This window comes from Bufo bufo, chromosome 11, assembly GCF_905171765.1.
Source record: "Bufo bufo chromosome 11, aBufBuf1.1, whole genome shotgun sequence".
NCBI classification, from domain to species: domain Eukaryota; kingdom Metazoa; phylum Chordata; class Amphibia; order Anura; family Bufonidae; genus Bufo; species Bufo bufo.
The window spans coordinates 36,707,483-36,732,536 of NC_053399.1; the positions used below are offsets into that span (position 1 = coordinate 36,707,483).

Here is a 25,054-nt window from a genome sequence, read left to right on the forward strand (position 1 = left end):
TATTTAATAAACGGATCTATGAGTGAATTCATATTAATGTCATCAGAGTAACAAAACCTTCTGTGCTTCAGTGCGGTGCAGATGGTTGGCACTGCGAGGAGATGTTGAATGGAGGGTACTGTTGTATGGGCACGAGGACTGAATGGCCGGGGATGCACACAGCTGGCTGGCTCTTTGAAGGGGACATTGTGGTTAGCATTGTGACTGGATGGCCCCATTGTGGGGTCCTGTGACAAGTTATAGGAGCACTATAGCTGGCACTGCTAGAACTGTTGCTGGTTGCGATATGGGACTTTTCTGACTGGTGCTTTATGGCACTGTGTTGTCACTCGTTACACTGTGGAGCCACTAAAATCCAGGACACACTTCAGAATTTCTACCTCTTAGATTGCGGTCATACATATCACATTATTAGAGGGTGGAGAACGTTTACTAATGGTATTTGTAGCACCAAAATAAATTACTGTCACTGACAAAACATATTAAAGTGCCACTAAAGCATACATTTTAAAGGGGTCGGCCACTTTCTGGTTACTGTTGACCAATGTGTTTGTGAGATGCTTATATGGCAATTACTAATATAGTTTTTATTGAAATTCTGCACCATTTTCTATATTTCATAAGGTGTTCTCTCTTGTTTACAAAATCTTCTTGCTGTCCACACAGAGGTCATGTCCACAAGATGGCTGCTGATGGAGGGTCATGTGACCAGGCAAATCACCTCCATGTGATGTCTCCTCCATTCAAACGCACTGCGCCTGCACTAAACCTCCAACAGAACAGGTAGAGATGGCAGGGGCAGTATATTTGAATGGAGGAGACATCACATGGAGGTGATTTGCCTGGTCACATGACCCTCCATCAGCAGCCATCTTGTGGATATGAACTCTGTATGGACAGCACAAATAACTTTGTAAACGAGGGAGAATACCTTATGAAATATAAAAAATGGTGCAGAATTTTAACGAAGACTCACATTGATCAACAGTAACCACTTTAATGACCATTATTAAAAAACATTAAAAGATTGTAAAAATGAGGCGTGGTATAGTAGAGGTGTAGAAATTGGAAGAGCACTCCTAATACATGCAGTGGTGAGGTGCCACTGGAAGAGGAGCTCTTCAACCACATCCGATAATGTAAAGAGTTCAGGGCACACTCAAAAAAGTACATCAAATCAAGTCTTTGTCATATATTTGTCTTCTTATAAACCAAAAATTTATTTGTCTCCTGTATAAATATTGCAGTTATTTTTACATACATGAGTCCAGATTTGGTAAGTGACGACGTTTCAGTCAGAGTGACACATTTATGTAAAAATAGCTGGAATATTTATACAGGAGACAAAATCATTTTTCGTTTATAAGAAGACAAATATATAAAAAAGACTTGATTTCTTGTAGATTTTTGAATGTGCCCCCGGAATTCTTTACGGTATTAGCATAGGTGGTAGACCATATTTCTTCTGGTTGCTGTGTACAAAGGAGTACAGATTGCAGACACCAGCCGATTGCCATGGGTCCTGTACCAATATCTTGTCTCAGCAGCATGGCTTCCATCTATAATGGAATGGAGACACTTCCACAAGGTGGCGCTAATGAGATGTTTTTTCTTTCCTTGGGAGATACCTCTTTGCATATTGTTTTCCCATGGAGCATTGCCAATATGTCTTCATACCAAGGAGTACTTCCAGTAAGTTTCCACACAGGACTGGTCTCTTTAAAGGGGTTTTGCCATCACATACAAGGGTGGAATATCGTTAGGATATGCCCCCATTGTCTGTTGGTGCGGGTCCCATCTCTGGGACCCGCACCTACAAGGAGAACGGAGCAGGGAGAGCTTTGGCTGGAGGACGCCGGGTTTCCCGAGGTCCGGCCACCACCAAGCGCTGGTCCCCACTGCTCCCATACAAGAAATGGGAGCGCACTGCGCACGCGCGGCCCTGGCTCCCATTCATTTTTATGGGGCAGACGGAAATAGCTGAGCCATATCTTGCCACTACTTTCAAGTGAAATACATTGTAGTTCGAAATATTTCACGTATGACAGATGTGGTACATTGTAGATACCTTTAAAATCCACTGTGCTGATGGTGTTTTGTTTTACATTCATAGCAAGGTAAATGGGTAATGGGTTTTGACCATTGTCCAAGGCTGGTTGTTGTTCGGAAAGCTTGGTCTCATTTCTCTGTAGGGACAAAATAAGGAAACGGGAAAATGGAGTTGAGAAATAATTACAAAAATACACTTATTGCACAATAGGTTAACGTTATTGTTTTTCTGTCCCCCCCATACATCTAACCCCCATGCATCACCCGCTCTGAGTTAGCTTATGTTTCCACAAGGCAGATGCATTGCAGACATTTTTGCAAATTCCCTATTTATCTGAATGGGGCTTGCAGAAATCCATGCACATGCTGCAGAAACAAACCCTTTCAGAGGAATGGAACAGATTTGCAGTCACACATTTCAGCAACATGTGGATATTGCCCTTAACAAAGTTTTTAAAGGGGTTGTCACACTTCAGCAAATGGTATCACATTTACACTGCCTGTTTCCAGAGGTTACAGGCACCCCCCAGCAGCCCCGATATACGAGATAGCATATGTGCGCCTATGCCTGCTCCAATGGTCCCGGCCACTAGAGAGGCTGGTGCTTTTCCTATAGTGTGTAAGCACAACCACTGATGGATTACAGGGTGGTCGTAATTCCTGGATAGAAGCCATATATATATAATGTGATGGATAAATAAATCAAGACAGCAAAGAAGGCAATATGGACAATCACAATACATTAGTAAGTGCCTTATAGTAACTTTCTCCGAATGATAAATGCCATTTGCTGTAGTAAGTCAACCCCTTTAAAGGGAGTTTGTCACCGCTCCTGACTTGCCTATTTTAATAACTTCATACATTCCCCATGTAATAACAGTTCTGGATCATCTATTCTTATGACGCCATGCTGTGTCATTTGTTTACTATTTCTATTAGAAGTTATGAATTAATTACTGGAAGTCTGCAGTAAAGGTACAGAGGGGAGGTAACCAGTTGGGGGTGTGTCCCTGCACAGACTCACTCTGTCCAATCAGGGCAGCCATTGTCAGACTGTGCAGGTACACCCCCCCAACTGGTTACCTCCCCTCTGTACCCTTACTGCAGACTGCTAGCAATTCATTCATAACTTCTAGTAGAAATAATAAAGGAACAGCACAACATAGAGACATAAGAATAGATGCTACAGAATTGTTATTACATGGGGCATGCATGAAGCTACTAAAACAGACATGTCAGGACTGGTGACAGGTCCTCTTTAAGGAGTAGATTTATCATAGATTTTATGCCACTTTTATGGCATAAAAAAGCTGAATATTCATTTGCGACCGTTCCATTTCTCTACTGATGCCTGTCAATCAAGTGAATAGGGCAAGTGTATACTTTTAATCACCAGGGATGAAAAGTTATGTCAGATCATATTTTCTTTATTTTGTATAGAATAAATAATCCAAGAAAAGTCCATCTGGTTCATAAAATTCCTATTTCTTACCCCATTGTTGAACATTGATTCAATCATTAGTCCCCAAAGGTCAGTGAATGAGGGTTTCAGGCCATCTTTGCTCGCCTGCTGGAGCTCATTGCGATAGTATTTAAGACGGCTCAGTGAGAAGGTGTTCATCTTATTTTTGGTCACGTGCTTCTTTACATTTTTTATGGCCTCCGACAGATCCTTTTGCGACCAGTTAGGATCCTCATACAGTTTGCTTGTGGTCCTAATTGAAGAATAAATCAATGTTAATAAATTGGCCACGTAGCAAAATTAGTAGCAGTTAGTTGGCGATAAAATTGAAGGGAAAGTATATATGGGAATGTTCAATAACATACATTAAAGAGAATCTGTCACCCCGATGTGTAGTACTGCACATACAGTATAAGTCCAGATCACTATTATTTATTTTCCTACTGCCCCTGTTCCCCCGCTGTCAGTGCTCAGAGCTGCACTGAAATACATTGTCAGGACTGCTGTGCTGTTCTAACATAATGGAGAGGACTTGTTTGCAGGCACAGAAGTCCTGACAATGTACAGGGTGGGACATTTATATGGATACACCTTAATAAAATGGGAATAGTTGGTGATATTAACTTCCTGTTTGTGGCACATTAGTATATGTGAGGGGGGAAACTTTTCAAGATGGGTGGAGACCATGGCGGCCATTTTGAAGTCGGCCATTTTGAATCCAACTTTAGTTTTTTCAATAGGAAGAGGGTCATGTGACACATCAAACCTATTGGGAATTTCACACGAAAAACAATGTTGTGCTTGGTTTTAACGTAACTTTATTCTTTCAAGAGTTATTTACAAGTTTCTGACCACTTACAAAATGTGTTCAATGTGCTGCCCATTGTGTTGGATTGTCAATGCAACCCTCTTCTCCCACTCTTCACACACTGATAGCAACACGGCAGGAGAAATGCTAGCACAGACTTCCAGTATCCGTAGTTTCAGGTGCTGCACATCTTGTATCATCTGAAGGCAATCGTCTATGCTGTGAAGATACGAGATGTGCAGCACCTGAAACTACGGATACTGGAAGCCTGTGCTAGCATTTCTCCTGCGGTGTTGCTATCAGTGTGTGAAGAGTGTGAGAAGAGGGTTGCATTGACAATCCAACACAACGGGCTGCACATTGAACACATTTTATAAGTGGTCAGAAACTTGTAAATAACTCATGAAATAATAAAGTTACGTTAAAACCAAGCACACCATTGTTTTTCTTGTGAAATTCCCAATAAGTTTGATGTGTCAAATGACCCTCTTCCTATTGAAAAAACAAAAGTTGGATTCAAAATGGCCGACTTCAAAATGGCCGCCATGGTCACCACCCACCTTGAAAAGTTTCCCCCCTCACATATACTAATGTGCCTGCCACAAACAGGAAGTTAATATTACCAACCATTCCCATTTTATTAAGGCGTATCCATATAAATGGCCCACCCTGTATTTCAACACAGCTTTGAGGGCTGACAGCGGGGGAACAGTAGGAAAATAATGGACTCCTTATCTGCAGTACTACTCGTGTATTACTGAAGATAATGGTCCAAAATCGTTTTTTTTTTTTTACTAAACCAGCCATTTAAGAATAAAAGGGCAGGTTTACTAAAAGAGTCCAATACTAGACCGAGTAAACTGAGACTAGACAGTGTAAACATGCACCCGATTTATCTATCCTTACACCAGAAACTTGCTGACTCTTTGGCAAAATCGTGTGGCTCTGCATTTTAGTCAACACTTCCTTTCCAACGAGACCATACGTCTTTCTCACAAATCTAAGCTGTTTTGTCGTTGGCAGGTCACCGCATGTGCCCCAGCATTTTGGCTCAATATGAAACAGAATTCTGGCACATTTATATTAGTAAAGCTTCCCCAATGTGTTTCTTCACTGTACATCTAATTTGAGCCAAAATGCTCCTTAATAAAATGTACCAGATTTGTTCCAATAAATAAAAATAGTCCTGATAAGGCAACCATAGCCGAAAACCCAGCTGTGTGTACTCCATGCACTGTTATATAGGCTTGGTGCCCATAACTCTGCCAGGTGCAGGCGCCCCAAGACTGGATCCACAGATTTGTGGTCCTGACATACTATACATCTGTATCACTCACATGTGTCATGGCCTGACTCGGGGTTTAACTGACCCAAACTTACAGCACCATGGATCCCTAAATCCATGAGTTGATGGGGTTTTCCCAGAATTTTCATATTGATGGCCTGTCCTCAGGATAGGTCATCAATATGAGATTTGCAGGGGTCCGACTCCTGGCACCCCACCAATCATCTCACTGGAGCACAGTGGCCTCCTCACAGCTTACCAAGCACAGCGCTACCCATTGCTTACTATCGCAGCAGCCTAAAAAACCTCTGTAATTGCACATAGGTTTATGTTGTGTGCTGCTGACCATCCTGTGTATCCTCATTACTCCATATCTTTTTTCTTTAATTTGGCATTTTTTTAAATACACCCTCAAAGTTTGGTCCAAGGTACAGCATTTCTATTTATTTATTTTTCTAATTTTTTCTGATAGTTGAAAAAGAGAACCTTACAAGCTCTCTACTTCCAGTGTTCTGGAGGTCCTATATACCCCTGATACCAGCTGATGCACCAAGTTGGGGCCCATGACTGTAAATCCTAGCAAACATATACAAATGAAAACTGTCCAAATCATGCAACTTTTACATTAAAACAATCTATTTAAGAACATTTTACCATGTGGAACCAGATGCACTTGCTATGTATGTAACACAGTCCAGCAGACCCATCTTCTGAAGTCCATGCAAATGACTGTACAAAGAGGTCATAGCGCGGGCTCCTCCACCTGTTGCCATGATTGCCACAACTGGAATCTGCAAAACAAAGCCAACATCAGTCAGCAGATTACCCAGCCAGTGAAAGTATATAATGCAATTTCTTAACCTGCTAGCCTCGTCAGACATACCAACTGTGCATCTTCACATGGGCTAAAAAAAGCAAGGAAGTCACTTTCTGTACTGACAGTATATTACAAACCGGATTCCAAAAAAGTTGGAACACTATACAAATCGTGAATAAAAACTGAATGCAATGATGTGGAGGTGCCAACTTCTAATATTTTATTCAGAATAGAACATAAATCATGGAACAAAAGTTTAAACTGAGAAAATGTACCATTTTAAGGGAAAAATATGTTGAATCAGAATTTCATGGTGTCAACAAATCCCCAAAAAGTTGGGACAAGGCCATTTTCAGCACTGTGTGGCATCTCCCTTTCTTCTTACAACACTCAACAGACGTCTGGGGACCGAGGAGACCAGTTTCTCAAGTTTAGAAATAGGAATGCTCTCCCATTCTTGTCTAATACAGGCCTCTAACTGTTCAATCGTCTTGGGCCTTCTTTGTTGCACCTTCCTCTTTATGATGCGCCAAATGTTCTCTATAGGTGAAAGATCTGGACTGCAGACTGGCCATTTCAGTACCCGGATCCTTCTCCTACGCAGCCATGATGTTGTGATTGATGCAGAATGTGGTCTGGCATTATCTTGTTGAAAAATGCAGGGTCTTCCCTGAAAGAGATGACGTCTGGATGGGAGCAGATGTTGTTCTAGAACCTGAATATATTTTTCTGCATTGATGGTGCCTTTCCAGACATGCAAGCTGCCCATGCCACACACACTCATGCAACCCCATACCATCAGAGATGCAGGCTTCTGAACTGAGCGTTGATAACAACTTGGGTTGTCCTTGTCCTCTTTGGTCCGGATGACATGGCGTCTCAGATTTCCAAAAAGAACTTTGAATCGTGACTCGTCTGACCACAGAACAGTCTTCCATTTTGCCACACTCCATTTTAAATGATCCCTGGCCCAGTGAAAACGCCTGAGCTTGTGGATCTTGCTTAGAAATGGCTTCTTCTTTGCACTGTAGAGTTTCAGCTGGCAACGGCGGATGGCACGGTGGATTGTGTTCACTGACAATGGTTTCTGGAAGTATTCCTGAGCATTCCTGTTTGTGGTGCAATGTCGTTTAAGGGCCCGGAGATCACGGGCATCCGGTATGGTTTTACGGCCTTGACCCTTACGCACAGAGATTGTTCCAGATTCTCTGAATCTTCGGATGATGTTATGCACAGTTGATGATGATAGATGCAAAGTCTTTGCAATTTTTTCGCTGGGTAACACCTTTCTGATATTGCTCCACTATCTTTCTGCGCAACATTGTGGGAATTGGTGATCCTCTACCCATCTTGGCTTCTGAGAGATACTGCCACTCTGAGAAGCTCTTTTTATACCCAATCATGTTGCCAATTGACCTAATTAGTGTTAATTGGTCTTCCAGCTCTTCGTTATGCTCAAATTTACTTTTTCCAGCCTCTTATTGCTACTTGTCCCAACTTTTTTCTTGCAAAGTCATTCAAAGAGTGACACATAGCTTGCAGTGAGTTTTCTCTATACGAAACACACTGGTCTAGCTTGCTAAGCTGCAGGAAATGTAAAGGCTATGGACACCTTGGGGGGCATTTTTTTTTGTATTATTACATTGTGCTCATTTTGAGCTAAAAATATTTTTTACAGTTCTTTATTAAAAACTTTGAGCCCCTTTCTCTGTACAGCCTTGAGATTCTCTAGTAGCATGCTCTGCTTATCTTTGATGTCTGCCCTTATAAACACTCATTACAGCTCAATTCTTTTCTTACTAATAAGAATGTGGCTTAAGGCGCATTTACACTAGCCAAGAAGCAATAGATTGTCGGGAAGGAAGTATTCTTTCCTGACAGTTGGCTGCTCATTCAGTGAAGGAGACAGCTGCTATTACATGTATCAATCACAAGCGTTATTGCATTATGAAAAAAATTGTGTTATTCTTATTACTAGCAGCTGGATTGCAAGGTGCCGCCCTAGGCACTAGTCCTCCAGCGCCTAGTGGAAAATACAGTCCTGCCAGGTGCAAAATAATTATATGAACAAAAAATGAAGGAGTGTCTCACTTTCAATTGATAATGGTGAGGTGCTACTAGCTAAAATTGAGGACACCCTGCCTCAATCAACAATAATACAGTACTAGAGTAAGGCAAGCGAGCACTCACACTATGGCATCAAATATATAAAATTTATTGGTATAATTATATGTATATAGATGGATTAAATATTTAAAATGTACAAAATAGATTAAAATAATAGCAGCATATATATTAGAAGCAGCAGCATAAATTGATAGCAGCAATGTGATGTCACAGAAGTCTGGATATAGGTCAGTGGCAATAGATATGCAGGTGGTGACAACGATGAAAAAATATAGTGAAAAACTGTAGCAGAGAAGTGGTGATGCAAAAATAATCAAAAAATAAATAAACAGTGTGTGAAAGTCACCAATAATTTCAAAAATGTAAAAAAAATTCCAAAAACCAGTGTAAAAAATCTCCAACACAATCCCAATAGGCAGTGTATATTTCTCTCAATAGTTAATGTCCAAAGTAATTGGTCACATGTGATTGGTGAAAAAAAACTCCAAAGATAGAACAGCAAATACGTATTGACCTTCCAATTCACTATATGGCTCTTAATTATTAGCTTTGAATCATAAGCCGATATATGTGATTAATCTTGCCTCCTTCTGTATATACCACATTCGGCTGCTTACAAGTTGTCCCAATAAGTAATAGGTGCGATGCACTTGTATGTATTAGTGTGTATAATAAACACAGCGATTGCGACCTGGTGTTCCAGTTGACTTGAATATATCTTGGATAGTAAGCCAGAAAATAGGGTAACTCTTACCTCCTATTATATGTTTCAGAGGGGGCTGCTATTAAAATGTCCCGGGAGGCGAGCTGTGCAAGTAGAGCAGGAGATGCCGCCGCGTCTGGCTCCTCGTGTCTTCCACTGGCCGCATCCAAGTGTCGCGGTGTTTCAGGTGAGACCTCCGCTTTCTCTTGGTTAGCGTGATCCAGGGACATAGCTAACGGCTCAGGGGCCCTGGTGCAAGAGTTCAGCTTGGGCCCCCCTTCCCTCAGTGCGTTGTGTGTCTTCTTATGTGGCACAAGGGTCTTTGGGCCCCCTCAGGCTCCTGGGCCCGGTAGCGACTGCTACCTCTGCACCCCCTATAGCTACGCCCATGGCGTGATCCCATTGATAGTAAGTAATGAAGATCGAAACTGACTTTCACACACTATTTATTTTTTGATTATTTTTGCATCACCACTTCTCTGCTACAGTCTGTCACTATAATTTTTCATCGTTGTCACCACCTGCATATCTATTGCCACTGACCTATATCCAGACTTCTGTGACATCACATTGCTGCTTTCAATTTATGCTGCTGCTTCTAATATATATGCTGCTATTATTTTAATCTATTTTCTACATTTTAAATATTTAATCCATCTATATACATATAATTATACCAATAAATGTTATATATTTGATGCCATAGTGTGAGTGCTCGCTTACCCTACTCTAGTACTGCAAAATAATTATAGTTTACAGACAAATACACCAAATGTAAAAAAAAATAGGATTATCCAGAGACTACAAGACATATCCTAGGCAAAAGTAATCCTCAGCATGGATGCTTTGGTCTTACAAGTTTCTTACCTCTTCACCGACCAAATCCTCTTCCAGCTGCAGTACTTTTTTCAACGTGTCCGCTACCAGTCTTTGGCGTTTTTCAAGAAATATTTTCTCTTTATCACATAAATCAAACCCCAGCCTCATATCAAGCTTTTCTGGGCTGAAAATACATACATTTTTGTGAGCAAATATCAACTGTAAGTGAACTGTAAATGTCTACCGTCTTTAAATTAGTATAATGTATAATCCTAGCTATGCATTATGCTGTTTGGGATCCTCTCCACTGAGGACCTGTGGGATGTGGTAAGAGTGTCATATAAGATTTGCTTGGGTGCCACATATAACCAGCAATGCACAATATTACTGGAACACCCTCCCAAGAGCATTTACAAGTTTAACCTCGTATTAGTATATATATATATATATATATATATATATATATACCGTATACCGTATATCGTAATATGTTTGCACTTCCCTAATGATCTTAGAAGAGGGACCTATCCTGTAAGGTTTATATTTTGTAGTCTAGTGTAGTGTATATTTTGTATAAAGTCTTTAAAAGATGCCAGCAGATGGTGCTCTAATATCTACTAGGTATGATTACCTATGTTTACCATGGTGAAATGCTATAATTAATAGGCGTACTAAAATTGGACAACATAAAAAGTTGTTCTGAAGTATAAAACCTAAAAATGTTGATTTGGTATAGTTGTTTTTCCTAACATTACTCATCAGCCCTCCATGGAAAAAATACTATCTAGAACTGCAAAATTCAACATTCCTTAGGTAGTAGGGCCCATGGCGAAACACAGATTCCAAAACAGGCAACTAGTCACTTAGAAAAATTAAACTAATCCCACGAAGTTCAGATCTAAGACCTCTTTCACGCATCCGTGTCCATGATGACACCTGTGACGAGATGGTCCATGAAGATGTCTGAAGGATCCGTGTTTGGTCCGTGTGTGCATTTTTTGCTCCATGTGCGTCATCCATATTCCACAAACACTGCTCAGCTGAATATTCAATTTCAGAGCGTATTCTTGTAACAATCCTCAAAAAGAACAGACAAAACGCTGGTGGCATCTGTGTTGTGTCCATGGTTTTCACGCCCCCAGACTATAACGTGGTGAGGGATCCGTCATCGTGGACAACAATAGGGCATGCCTCCGTGGTGTCACTGTGGAACACTACTGATGTGTGATGGATATGTGTGGTGTCTGTCATTCACTTATGTGTGAAAAAGGCCTAACACTTTCTAACAAGTACACAAGCCCAGCAAGTGTCCAAACTTAGAGCATTTTTACATGGTATTTAAAGGGTTTTTGTGAGACTTTTATACCAGCCTGCGTAAAGCTGCGAGAAGGCAGCAGCGCTACTGCGAGTGCCAGTGCCTTCTCAAACAGCTGATCGGTGGGGTCCCAGGTATCGGACCCACATCGATCAGATACTGATGATAGGTCATCATTTAAAAAAAAATCTCGGAAAACCAATCTAAGGTTGTGCCAGGTTTAAGGACTTATTCACACGGCCGTTACTAGGCCACTCCGTGCATTGGGGGCCGCAATTTGCGGTCCCCAGTGCACGGGCAACATCCGTGCAGATTCTGCAGATGGATACAGACCCATTCAACTTGAATAAGTCCGTGACCTTTCCACACTGTAAAAAAAATGTTCTATTTTTTTTATATTATATATATTTTTTTATATTCAATTTTTTTTGCGGTGCAGAGGCATGGAGAGAGACCCCACGGAAGCACTCCATAGTGCTTCCGTGAGGTTTGTGTGACCGTTCCGCACCGGATCTTCCAGATTGCAGACCCATTCAAGTGAATGGGTCTTCATCTGTGATGCAGTGCAAAAATGGCCGGAGACCTTATATTGCGGACCCGTTGTTTGCGGGCCGCAATACAGGCCTGATCGGCAAACGGTCGTGTGCATGAACCCTAAAAGTGATCCCCTATTCACAGGATGGGGAATACCTATGGGCATCTGACCATGGCTGGAGGTCTATCGTTTTGCAGCTTAGCATATTTAATTTTTTACAAAGAAAATACTTTACCATTCATTTAATCTGATTTGCATGTCCAAAGGCTTTCCCTGAAAGAGGAGCAAAGATACATTGGTAAGTTGGGCACTGATATTATTAAAAACAAATAAAAGAATAAGGGGGGAAATTTATCACAGACCATTGTTTCACGCCCAGTTTAGGATTTCCCTTGAACTGCTGGAGAATGCACCTAATTCATGACGAGGCACAGGCTTCATCATATATTAGGCGCATCCAGCAGCAGTCTGTGGGCCTAGAGTGAAATCTAGATTTCTGTCTATATTTACACCAGAAAACTGACCGGCTGGCCCTGCCCCCTCCCAATCCTTGCCAAACCTATTTTTAAAAAAAGGGTGAGAAAATTGAAGTTTTACTAAATACAAATGAGTCTCTAGGAGCAACGGGGGCATTACCATTACATCTATAGGCTCTGCTCTCTCTGCAACTGCCACTCTGCACAAGTACGGGCGTGATGACGCTTGCACTGCCTGGTCCTGTCAATCAAAGTGGAGAGGACGCGGCAGTTGCAGAGAGAGCAGAGCCTCTGAGGGCTCATACACACGGCCGTATGAACGGATCTGCACCCGTTCTGCAATTTTGCGGAAGGTCTGCTGATCCATTCATTTTTATGGGCCCTCAAAAGATGCGGACAGCACACCGTGTGCTGTCTGCATCCGTTATTCCGTACCGCGGCTCCGCAGAAAAAATAGAACATGTCCTATTCTTGTCCGCAATCGCAGACAAGAATAGGCATTTTCTATTATGGTTGCGGCCACGTGCGGTCCGCAAATTGCGGAACGCACATGGCCGGTATCCGTGTATTGCCGATCCGCAAATTGCAAAGCACTATGGCTGTCTGAATGGACCCTTAGAGTAATGGCAATGCCCTCGTTGCTCCCAGAACCTCATTTGCATACAATAAAACATCATTTTTCTCAGCAGTGCGGGCACACATGACCATGGGACCAGCACAGATGTCTTCAGCTGCCGAGCGCACATGTAACAGGTCAGCCAGTGTCATAGGGACAAAACTGCTGACAGATGCCCTTTAATTATTTGGCCAGAGAGTCTGGTTATCATGCAAAATAAAAATCGACAGTTTCCACCCACAGTGTTACTTACTTCCAATGCAGGTACTTGGACATCAATGTAATTCTCCATAGGAGATATTAAACTGAGTGGTACGGTGGTTTGGTTTGAACCATCATTTTCTGTTTCATTGGTCTGACGGGAAAGTAAAATACACACAAGGGTTAGTTCTGGGACCAATTCTTAGAACTGCTTCTTTAAACAATTGGTCTCCTCATATAAAACAGAGATTTTTTTGGACCCCCTCCAGCTCCATCCAGGCATGGGTGTGACACCAACCTTCCCACCTCCCATAGTTACACCCCTGTTGTGGTATTACAGGAATCAAAGTGGAGATGACTTGATAATTGAGGCTCGGTTCTGACCTTTTGATATAGGCTTGTCTATACTTAAAACAGCAGTTACCCAAAATAACCTATCACTACTGGTTTAACTGGTAATATGTGATGGGATGTTTTTGCTTAAAAAGTGATTGTTAAACATTTTCATCCATTGGCTTCTGCAGCTTCTATATATCACAGTACATAGCAAGCTGCAGAATGCTGTTCACAGTCAAATCCATCACATTCTACACTGCTCATCTGCAAATCTGTCACCCTCGCCAGGACGTCTTCTTTGATTTGATCATGACTGAGTTTAGATGATTGTTCCGGAGAAGGCTGAAGGCTGAGCTGTCAGACATGTATGTAGAGAAAAAAGGCTCCAGCACTCGTAGCAAAAGTTTTCCGGTCCCGGTCTTTATTCCACCAAAAATATCATGTACAAACACAGTGCCACCTTCTCCCGCTCTCCCCCGATTTACGCGTTTCGAACACTTCTGTTCTTACTCATAATGAGTAAGAACAGAAGTGTTCGAAAATCGGGGGAGAGCGGGAGAAGGTGCCACTGTGTTTGTACATTATATTTTTGGTGGAATAAAGACCGGGACCAGAAAACTTTTACTACGAGTGCTGGAGCCTTTTTTCTCTACATACACGTGATTTCTGGACTTGCTTGGGTCTGTTCCGTGCACCTATCCACAGGATCGACACGGGTGAGCTGGATAATATCCAATTTCTATGTCAGACATGTACTCTGACCGATTTGACTGCGAATTGATTATTGTCAAACTCCAAAAGAGACATCCCATAATGCACATGCATCAGTCACCTAAACTTATTGTCTATGACATCCTGTCAAAGTTGACAGATTAGCTGATGAACATAAGGAAAGTGATATTTCTGACTGGGTTGTACACATCATAGGGCCCCCAAAAAACTCCAGCACCACTCCTCCGTGAGAATCTCCACCATATGCATCAGGCCTCAAACCAATTAAGAAACAACCTATTTTGATACTTAAGGGATGTGCTAGGATATGGCATCTAAGTCAAATAGATGCGGTTCCACCTCTGGGACCCGCACCTATCTTCAGAATGGGCCCCACAAAGTAAAAGGGGGTGCTCTCCGTTAACTGCTATGGGAATTCTGACATGGCGCAGGCGCTGTCTATTCACTGCTATGAGAATTCTGCTATGGCGCAGGTGCTGTCCATTCACTGCTATGGGAATTCGGAAAATACCCGAGTGGGGCACTTGGCTGTTTTAGGATGAGACAACCCTTTAATATGTCTCAATGGGGGGGGGGCTCCATTTCTCTGACTACATAAATTGATTGTGCTGTGATTGATTTTGGCTGTATTATGCAACCACTAGGGGGAGCTATCTCTATATGGCTTCATACAGCTAGAATTGAAATACTATCATACTAAGTAGGGGAAACAGTTCAGTACTAGACCTGGTGACAGGTAGGTACTAGCCCACTGCCCTGCACCTGCGTTTTAAAAGGTGAACCTACTTTAAATAAAAAAAAGTGATTAAGACAAACCATAAATCATATAAACCACACTATTTCCTGGCCTGGTATATAATAGTGCCCTATTGGAAATTTGCAGGGAAACTTACAAAGGTTACGTCGAAAGAGGAGTAAACTCTGCTCAGGTTGGCTGTCATTTCTGTTCCCAGGTCTCGTGGAAAATGGAAATATGCAGTCTCACATGAATTGAGCTCATGACCGGAGTTTGACTTCAGTAATATCCTGTGTGAATCTTCGAAGGAGCCTTGTACAGAGAGAGCAAGCTCCGTTTTCTCTGTGGACGTACAGTATAAGCATAAAATATAAGTCACTGTATCAGGGAATTTATAGCATGACACTGTATTGTAAAATCTAACCGCCTGTCCGTCTCCTCCAGTGCACTTTTTTGGCTACTGGCTGACTCTGTGAAATGACTACGCCTTTGTCTTGTTACCCATTTAGACTTCATCAGCAGCATATTGGCCTCGAAGGTATTTTGGGCAAGGGTTTTACTGACAGAATTTGCAACAGAGCCTCCAACGCAAATGTGAACGTGAAGGCAACCTTATCAAAAGTAAACTGTTTTCAGAGCTGACCACTGATGTGAGATGCATGCTGGCAGATCCTAACAACATAAGTTGGCCAATTTTAGTAGTATGGCCAACTGTGATAGATGATAGTTGTTGGAAATGGTAGATTTTGGGTAATATTTGTTCGAAAATTTTACTTGATTTCTTTCGGCAGATTGTTGGCTGAAAATATATATGGTGCGATTGACCGATAGGACCATTACTTGTTCCTTTATGGACACAAAGTAGTGGGTCCAGCACTTGGGTCTTGAATAAAACCATGAATCTTTTATTTCAAATATTTAAAAAAGTCCAAAAGAATATATATTCACCTACGTATATTTAAGTCAATTGGAGTGCCATAGATTCTTCATAATTGACATTTCTAAAACATGACATTATTCTGAAAAAAAAGTCCTGCAACACCTACTTACTTTTAAAGGGTTCTCTCCTTTGTTTGTGCACTTCTACTTCCAGAGCCACCATCTCAGGACACTGAAAGAAACGTGCACCATCATGATCATTCATTTTATGAATTTCAAGAGAAACAAGAGATGCTGTCTGCTCCATTTTGTATCATAGATTGTTATATTACATCATTATAAAAACCATACACTGTCCTTCTATTGTCCCTAAGGCAGTGTTCGCACTTAGGAAATAAACATTAATAAGGAAGGTGCACTACTGTGGATGCCCACAAACAAGTCTGACTAAACCCTCAAACTCGTGTTAAAATTGAGAATTTAGCCGATGAGACTGCATATTTCCATTTTCCACTAAATGCATATAGTGGAGGATGCCCGCAGCGGACCACAAGTGCAGGATCTGCTCCCCCCGGGTATAGATGCACAACTGTGTAACGGATCACCTGGTACACCGACCGGGTACCTCCGTTGAATGAATGCTCCTAGTGCTTTCCGAGGACTCCAAGCACTCCACTTGACGCCGTACGCACTGCAGACCCCACGAACCGCCGAAGCTTGGTTGAGGTCTCACCGTCTCCTACCCACCCTGGACCTACGACAAGGCTCCAGGCTCCAGTGGGTGGACCTCTCCTAAAACCAGAGATCAGGAACAGCCCTTAAAAGAGCTAGTAGTTATAGCCAGGGGAGTATACACGTATAGCAATCCCCACACACATGAGACGAGGCTCTATGTTGAAGGTGAAACAGGAACTGACTGTACTTCACGTACAGCCTCTTTTATTCACAAACCAAAAACATAGTACTGCCCACAGGGGTTTGAAATACAACCAATCAGTAATTAACAACACATACAATGCAACTACAGCAACCAATCGTTCACGCCCCCAGAGGACCAGAATGAAGACTGGGACATAGGACAACATATCCCCACAATGCATCATGGTCTCCTCCCCTCTGTCTGGAGACAACCTGAGGAGCAATCCAATTATCTCTCAGAACAAAGGGAGATCGCCAATACACATGTAGATACAACAGGACAGACATCACCATTTAAACACACAATGGGACAATGGCACAATAGAAACACACCCAGCATTTTCCTCCCAAGCTGACAAGTTACAATTATTATAGATTGTTACAACTTTGTGAGTTTACATTGGCCATACATATAACTTACATTAATTCAAACAGTATAACGTGGGGACAAACCTATCCAAAATTCACTTGAATCGGTTCAGGGGTTTAAAAGTTAGTATATGGCCCATAATCCTGGGGCAAGAGGCCAGCAGCCAGTCCTCTCCAAAACCCAGTGGCGAGGTCGGTTTCGCCACACAGCATTCATGCAATTGTATTGTATGTTATGTGAGGGGACCCAGATAGCTAATTGTATTGTATTTGTGTATTCTGAGCGGCATCCACCTAATGATATGCACTCAGACTTGAGCTGTCTGGGAATGTGTTAAATGTCTATGTGTATTGTAAAGGGTGGGGCATTGTATGTTTGAGTCATCAACCCAGTGTGAGGTAATTCTATCACGGACAGAGGGGAGGATTTTGTGTGGGAGTGTCTGAGTGTATTGTATGTGGTTATTGGCTGTTTTTACAAAACCCTGGGGCGGTAACTTTGTTGGAAGATGTGTATAAAATGCTTGTGTGTTAAAATAAAGAGAGTTCCTGTTTTACATTCAACATAGAGCCTCGTCTCATGTGTGGGGGATTGCTATACGCTGTATACTCCCCTGGCTATAACTCCTAGCTCTTGTAAGAGCTGTTCCTGGTTCCTGTCTCTGGATTTGGGAGAGGTTCACCCACTGGAGCCTTGTCATAGGTCCAGGGTGGGTAGGAGACGGCGAGACCTCCACCAAGCTTCGGCGGTTCGTGGGGTCTGCAGTGCTGACGGGGTCAAGTGGAGTGCTTGGAGTCCTCTGGAAGCACTTGGAGCAACTATCGACGGAGGTACCCGGTCGGGGTGCTAGGCGTTCCGTTACAGTTCTTGGGAGGGAAGGATTGTATGCTGTACCGGCCTATTTGGATCATTGCCTGCTTTTCCTGTCTACCAGCGGAGACCTTGTGGATCGTGCTACCCCTCCGCTACAATTGGTGGCAAGCAACGGGATTTCGACTACCCAGCAAAGCAACTTTCGGCAGAATTCTAGCGAATAGAAGAAAGGAAGCAGCAATTCGTGAGTTTACTCATTCGGTTGAAAACGGAACCCGGGAACACGTGGAAACTCACGAACGGCCGGTGAATGGGCACGAATTATGCACTTTTGAAACGAAGTACTTTGAAAGAGTTACTGGAGGCAAGGGGAACAGTAGCCAGCAACAAGACAAAGGTTATATTAATCACAGAGCTAATGGAAGGAGACAGAGCCGCGGCTGCTGCAGCACCTCCAAGGGAGGAGGAGCCAACAGAATTTGAGAAGGAATACAGGAGCAGGATGGCTCTACTTCCACCAGCGCTATATGACCAGATGGCTGACCGAGTTTTTGGAGATGTGCAGGAATACATCATGCTTCGGAGGTCGCAGATGAACCAGCAGACTGGAGAAAGAGCCACGACGCCTGTTAACATCCTGCCAGGGAAAGCTAAAATTCCCTACCAAGCTTTTAAGAGCTATTCGGAAGCGGAAGGTGAGGTAGATGACTACCTGCAGGATTTTGAACGGTTATGCCAGTTGCACAATATAAGTGCGGAGGATCGGGTACCCCTACTGGCAGGGAGACTATCTGGTCGCGCCGCAGAGGCATATCGTGCCGTACCTGACGAGGACAGTACAAACTATGCCAAAGTAAAACAGGCCATTTTAGCTAGGTATGCGATTACCTCCGAGGCCTACCGACTAAAGTTCAGAGACATTAAAAAGCTCACCAGAGACACTCACACAGAATGGGCACACCGCCTACAACGAGCGGCAAAGGGGTGGTTGGAGGCCACCCAAGTTAACACCCTGGAAGACCTGTTCCAACTCATGGTAATGGAGCAGTTCTTTGACGGGATACCCGCGCACCTGCAGAATTGGGTGCGGGATCGGAAGCCACGCACCCTACAAGACGCAGCCAAGCTAGCAGATGAGTTCCAGGATACCAGGAGGGAACAGCGCACTCAATCGAAACCAATCTATGGATCTACCACACCAGTACCAACCGTAAACACAGCCGTTCCAGCACGCCCGGGGGTAAGCAATAACACCTACACCCCCAGGTATCAAGCTCGCCCCCCGATACGATGCCACACCTGTAACCAACAGGGACATATGCAGCGGGACTGTCCCCGCAACCGACCACGGCCCAGCTGGAACCCCCCGGTACCCAACAACCGGGCAGCGGTTCATTGTGCCCAAGCGGAACCCTACAGAGTACCCGAGGTCCTAGCTTCCACCGAGGAACCCCTGGGCACACTACATGAGGTGAACCCTATCCAAGCCGCCTCTGACAACCGCCAAGGGCACCGACAAGAGGTACAGGTGGAGGGGAGAAAGGTACAGGGGTTACGAGACTCTGGGGCTACTATAACGCTGGTCCGCAACCACCTAGTACCCAAAGGCAACCTCACGGGGGAGGGCGTGGCAGTGCGTGTAGCAGGGGGAGCGATCTACAAGATCCCCACGGCCAAAGTCCACCTGAATTGGGGAGCGGGGAATGGGAATGTGGAGGTGGGCCTGATGCAGGACTTACCCGCAGACGTTATTTTGGGCAACGACCTGGGGGAGCTGACTTCAGCTTTTGTTCCCCAGTCCATCAGCCATGAAGCTTATCCGGTTGAGACACGGCAACAGGCTCGCACCACAGCACCACCTAACCACTCTGAGTACTCCTCCGGACATCCCCAAGCCGATCCGTTAGGATCAAACTGGGTATGCCGGCTTGGTTCTGGGGGAGCATTGTGGCAAACCCAGCCACTGTATATTGTCATTCCTGTATGTACAATGTTATTGCATATGTGTATGCCACTTTAAAGAACCAAGCGTATATATGTTTTGTGTAATATGGTTCAGGTGGGCTGTAACGTTCCTATACTGGCTGCATGAAAACCGCCAGCATTCATGCAATTGTATTGTATGTTATGTGAGGGGACCCAGATAGCTAATTGTATTGTATTTGTGTATTCTGAGCGGCATCCACCTAATGATATGCACTCAGACTTGAGCTGTCTGGGAATGTGTTAAATGTCTATGTGTATTGTAAAGGGTGGGGCATTGTATGTTTGAGTCATCAACCCAGTGTGAGGTAATTCTATCACGGACAGAGGGGAGGATTTTGTGTGGGAGTGTCTGAGTGTATTGTATGTGGTTATTGGCTGTTTTTACAAAACCCTGGGGCGGTAACTTTGTTGGAAGATGTGTATAAAATGCTTGTGTGTTAAAATAAAGAGAGTTCCTGTTTTACATTCAACATAGAGCCTCGTCTCATGTGTGGGGGATTGCTATACGCTGTATACTCCCCTGGCTATAACTCCTAGCTCTTGTAAGAGCTGTTCCTGGTTCCTGTCTCTGGATTTGGGAGAGGTTCACCCACTGGAGCCTTGTCATAGGTCCAGGGTGGGTAGGAGACGGCGAGACCTCCACCAAGCTTCGGCGGTTCGTGGGGTCTGCAGTGCTGACGGGGTCAAGTGGAGTGCTTGGAGTCCTCTGGAAGCACTTGGAGCAACTATCGACGGAGGTACCCGGTCGGGGTGCTAGGCGTTCCGTTACAGTTCTTGGGAGGGAAGGATTGTATGCTGTACCGGCCTATTTGGATCATTGCCTGCTTTTCCTGTCTACCAGCGGAGACCTTGTGGATCGTGCTACCCCTCCGCTACAAACTGCATATGGGGTTGAGCACTTCCAGCCTTTTAACACCACGCCATTTTTTGTAGTTTGTATATAGATATGTTTGGAGGTGTATAAACTCCAAATTTAAATGTGCCTGATTCTCACCCACAGGCAACATTTAGGTGCAGCTACTTGAATTACCTTGGCGCAGTGCTCGGGCTCAGACATCTCCTTCATATAAGGATATATTGGCTAAATTCTCAATTTTAACACCAGTTTGAGGGTTTAGTCAGGCTTGTTTGTTTGCATCCACAGTAGTGCACCTTCCTTATTGATGCTTATTTCATATAGCTATTTACATCCACACATTTTTCTATCTTGTGTAGAATGTATTTTTGTGGTACTTGTGGTCTGCTGCGGGCATTCTCCACTGTATGCATTTTTGCTGGGGATCGCCATTAGCAACGGGCCACAAGTGCAGGATCTGCTCCCCTGGGTATAGATGCACAACTGCATATGGGATTGAGAACTTTCTGCCTTTTAACACCACGCCATTTTTTGTAGTTTGTGTTCACACTTAATTCTTCCATTTATCATTTTACCATTTTGGCATAAAAAAGCAAAGTATATACACAGTCCAACAGCTGTAAGGTGGTTGCATGCACTTTAATTGTGTATTTTACATCAGTTTATAAAATTTCTGCTTGCAACAGTAGCAACCGTTCTGAATACCAAAACTGGGGTCAGACAGAGAGCCAGAAAATATAGAGGTTGGTGCAGAGACCCAGGAGACTGGAACAGAGGATGAGAGTGGTAGTTTTGACCCTGAGGGTGGTGGCAGTAGGCACATTGACTGACTCCAATGCCTGCCTTGTAGATTCTAGACCAGGGCTGGCCAACCTGCGGCCCTCCAGCTGTTGTAAAACTACAATTCCCACCATGCCCTGCTGTAGGCTGATAGCTGTAGGCTGTCTGGGCATGCTGGGAGTTGTAGTTTTGCAACAGCTGGAGAGCCGCAGGTTGGCCATCCCTGTTCTAAACCTTCTGATTGCCTTCTCCTTGGCTGTAGAAGTCTCAGTGATGAAGGTTCTCTGAGCTCCTATTTCCAAGGAGCTTGCACATGTAGCACAGCAAAGACTCAACTCCACTGACTAACCATGGGGTGGACTCAGGTCCATCTACTGGCAATCTAAGATGATGAGTTTATTGTAAGGGTATTTTTTTAAGTACTGATTGGTTCTGTCCCTTTAATTTGGTTCCTTTTTATTATTACCATTATGTATAATGATATGCCTTGTAATGTAGTACCCATCCCCCATTGTACTGATAAGACCACATTCCTGAATGATCTCAGAGACATGCATGCTGCACACTGCCGGAGGGGCTAACAGGTTTAAACTCTGTGACATACATACATTCTCTTTTATATCTTATATTTAATCAAACATATTAAATATATTTATTCATTTAGCCAGCGTAAGCTTATTCATTCTCAAATCCTTTGAATTCATGTTACGTTACAATGAGCGAAGATGTTAACCCTTAATCGTCCATACAATGCTATTAGGTACACCAACATAGCAAATCACAACATTTAACTTTGCAAAATAACATGACATCAATCACTCTGCACTAGCTGTATGTGTGCTTGCACACATTATCTTGACATTTTTACTACTTACCACCAGGACTCCATTAGTGGTGACCTTTTTATGTGATTCTGGGCTGTAAAATCAAAATATATATTAGCCATCTTCTTAAACTGTTCCTCAAAGCTTAACCAACATATTAGCTAATAAAATAGGACATTATCCAGATGCTGAATGTATTCGCTAGGCACTAAAGAACTGGACTCCTCACTGCATGCCATCTCATACACCCCTCCTCCTCTTGTCTTCTTAACATATTACTGTAAATAATAGATGGCCTACCTGTCACGGACGTTCCCTTGACAGGTGGCAGGAGATCGGTGAGAATGGCAACACGTGGTTTGATCTGACATATTTTCCGTTTGGATTAAATGACATCTGTGTTGTTTCTGGTGCTTGCCACACCTTCTTTCCCCAGGTGTGACCATTAGGGTTATATTAACCTTCTCTATTTATAGCTGATTCTCCTACAATGCTGTGCGGTTTATAGCTTCTGTTTGGACCTTTGAAAAGATTGTGGTTGGATCTCGGCTGAGTTCCTGGTTCTTGCCTTGCTCCTTTGAAGTTATGTCTTTCCTTTCCCTTTTGTATTTTGTTTGGGTTCTGTGTGTTGCATTTCCCTATTGTTTGTATTAGGCCTGAAGGAGACTCCTGTTCGTCCTTCATTTTGAAGGAACAGGTAGTCTTGTCCCTGCCATTAGTACCAGGGTCCTATAGGGCTTGATAGGACTCTAGATATTGCTGCGTATGAACTCACCTACCTTTGGGGTCTGTTCATACTGGTAGTCAGTCAGAATTTTGGTTAGGGTTTTCACTAGGAGGTGTCCATCTTCCTTCCCTAGTTCTCAGACCTGATTCCCTGTTCCCCCCTTCCCTCCTATGCTCGGTGTGGTGTCATACTTTTACTTTTTAAGTTTCTCTGCACTTTATCGCTGGATTTACTATAACTTTCACCAGAAAGTGGCGTAAGTTTTAGCTGAAGTGTATGCCAGCCTGTGAGAGTTCACATCACCTTTTAGCTTTCCGTTCTTCTGATCCGTCAGAAGGAGAGAGAGAGAGAAAAAAAATAAAACAGGATCCTGTTGTATCAGTTGTCATCCGTTTGAGCCATTTCCGTCTGAGTTCCGTTTTTTCTTACGGAAAAAGTTCTGCATGCAGTACTTTTTTCCCCATCTAAAAGAACAGATCTCAGACGGAAATGGCTTAAATGGATGACAACTGTGTGCATTCCGTATTTTGTGGAACAGCTGGTCCCTAACAGAACAGTCCTATCCTTGTCCGTAATGCGGACAATAATAGGACATGTTCAATTTTTTTGCGGAACGGACATACAGACATACGGAAACGGAATGCACAGAGAGTAACTTCTGATTTTTTTTTTTTGCAGACCCATTGAAATGAATGGTTCCCCATACGGTCCGCAAAAAAAAAACGGAACAGACACAGAAAGAAAATACGTTTGTGTGCATTAGCCCTAACTGATGCAACAGGATCAATTTTTTTTACAGGATCCTGGAGTTGTTTTTTTCTCTTCTTCTGACGGATCAGAAGAACGGAAAGTTAAACAGTCGTGTAAACTCAGCCTAATTTATTTAGAGGCATCTGCTTCTTATTAAATTAGGCACATCTCACACCAGGGCAGGGAGATGAAGACCGGAGTGTGGGTACGCCAGTGTTGATAAATGTCTCTCAGAGTGTCTATCTGTATCCTCGGCTTAGGCTCATCTAATAAACCTGTTCTAACATTCTCACGCACTTACATTTATGGTATATAAACATCATTTTAGGTTCATTTTCATACTCACATTACAACGAGATTAAATTCCACTTGAAGCTCGACCTGAAACAAATAAGCATTGATTTACAAACTTGTACATGGTTCTTCCCCACAGGACAACCCTCCTTTAAGATATACCGCTTGCCTGGAAAGCTGCAGGCAACCCCAAATGTTGTATTGCACACCACCCATACAAACTTATGGGCACCAATGTAACACGTGGCTGTGTCGAGTCCTTCACTGCTCTGCTACGACTCTCCATACTGGATAATAAAGGCGGTACACAAAGCAGGCCCTTATTGTTTTGACAAGGGGTTGTCCTGATGAACCCCATTAACCTTAAAGTATCACATTCGATTATAATGTACAGTTCCCAAAAATACAGTATTTTGGATGTTGCACAAATAATTGACATTATACACTCACCTAAAGAATTATTAGGAACACCATACTAATACAGTGTTGGACCCCCTTTTGCCTTCAGAACTGCCTTAATTCTATGTGGCATTGATTCAACAAGGTGCTGATAGCATTCTTTAGAAATGTTGGCCCATATTGATAGGCTAGCATCTTGTAGTTGATGGAGATTTGAGGGATGCACATCCAGGGCACGAAGCTCCCGTTCCACCACATCCCAAAGATGCTCTATTGGGTTGAGATCTGGTGACTGTGGGGGTCATTTTAGTACGGTGAACTCATTGTCATGTTCAAGAAACCAATTTAAAATGATTCGAGCTTTGTGACATGGTGCATTATCCTGCTGGAAGTAGCCATTAGAGGATGGGTACATGGTGGTCATGAAGGGATGGACATGGT

At 43.2% G+C, this 25,054-nt stretch overlaps 1 protein-coding gene across 1 annotated transcript in view; it reads right to left on the reverse strand.

Annotated features, from left to right (window-relative positions):
* Positions 1 to 25,054, reverse strand: part of LOC120982536 (cytosolic phospholipase A2 epsilon-like) — a 64,054-nt gene that overhangs the window by 25,590 nt on the left and 13,410 nt on the right. The window contains exons 5-14 of the mRNA XM_040412761.1: positions 24,267 to 24,307; positions 22,495 to 22,537; positions 16,068 to 16,128; positions 15,175 to 15,359; positions 13,266 to 13,367; positions 12,156 to 12,193; positions 10,119 to 10,254; positions 6,259 to 6,395; positions 3,542 to 3,764; positions 2,069 to 2,186 (exon numbers count right to left, since the gene is read on the reverse strand). Coding sequence (XP_040268695.1) covers positions 2,069 to 2,186; positions 3,542 to 3,764; positions 6,259 to 6,395; positions 10,119 to 10,254; positions 12,156 to 12,193; positions 13,266 to 13,367; positions 15,175 to 15,359; positions 16,068 to 16,128; positions 22,495 to 22,537; positions 24,267 to 24,307 — 1,084 coding nt within the window. The remainder of the gene's footprint in view (positions 1 to 2,068; positions 2,187 to 3,541; positions 3,765 to 6,258; positions 6,396 to 10,118; positions 10,255 to 12,155; positions 12,194 to 13,265; positions 13,368 to 15,174; positions 15,360 to 16,067; positions 16,129 to 22,494; positions 22,538 to 24,266; positions 24,308 to 25,054) is intronic.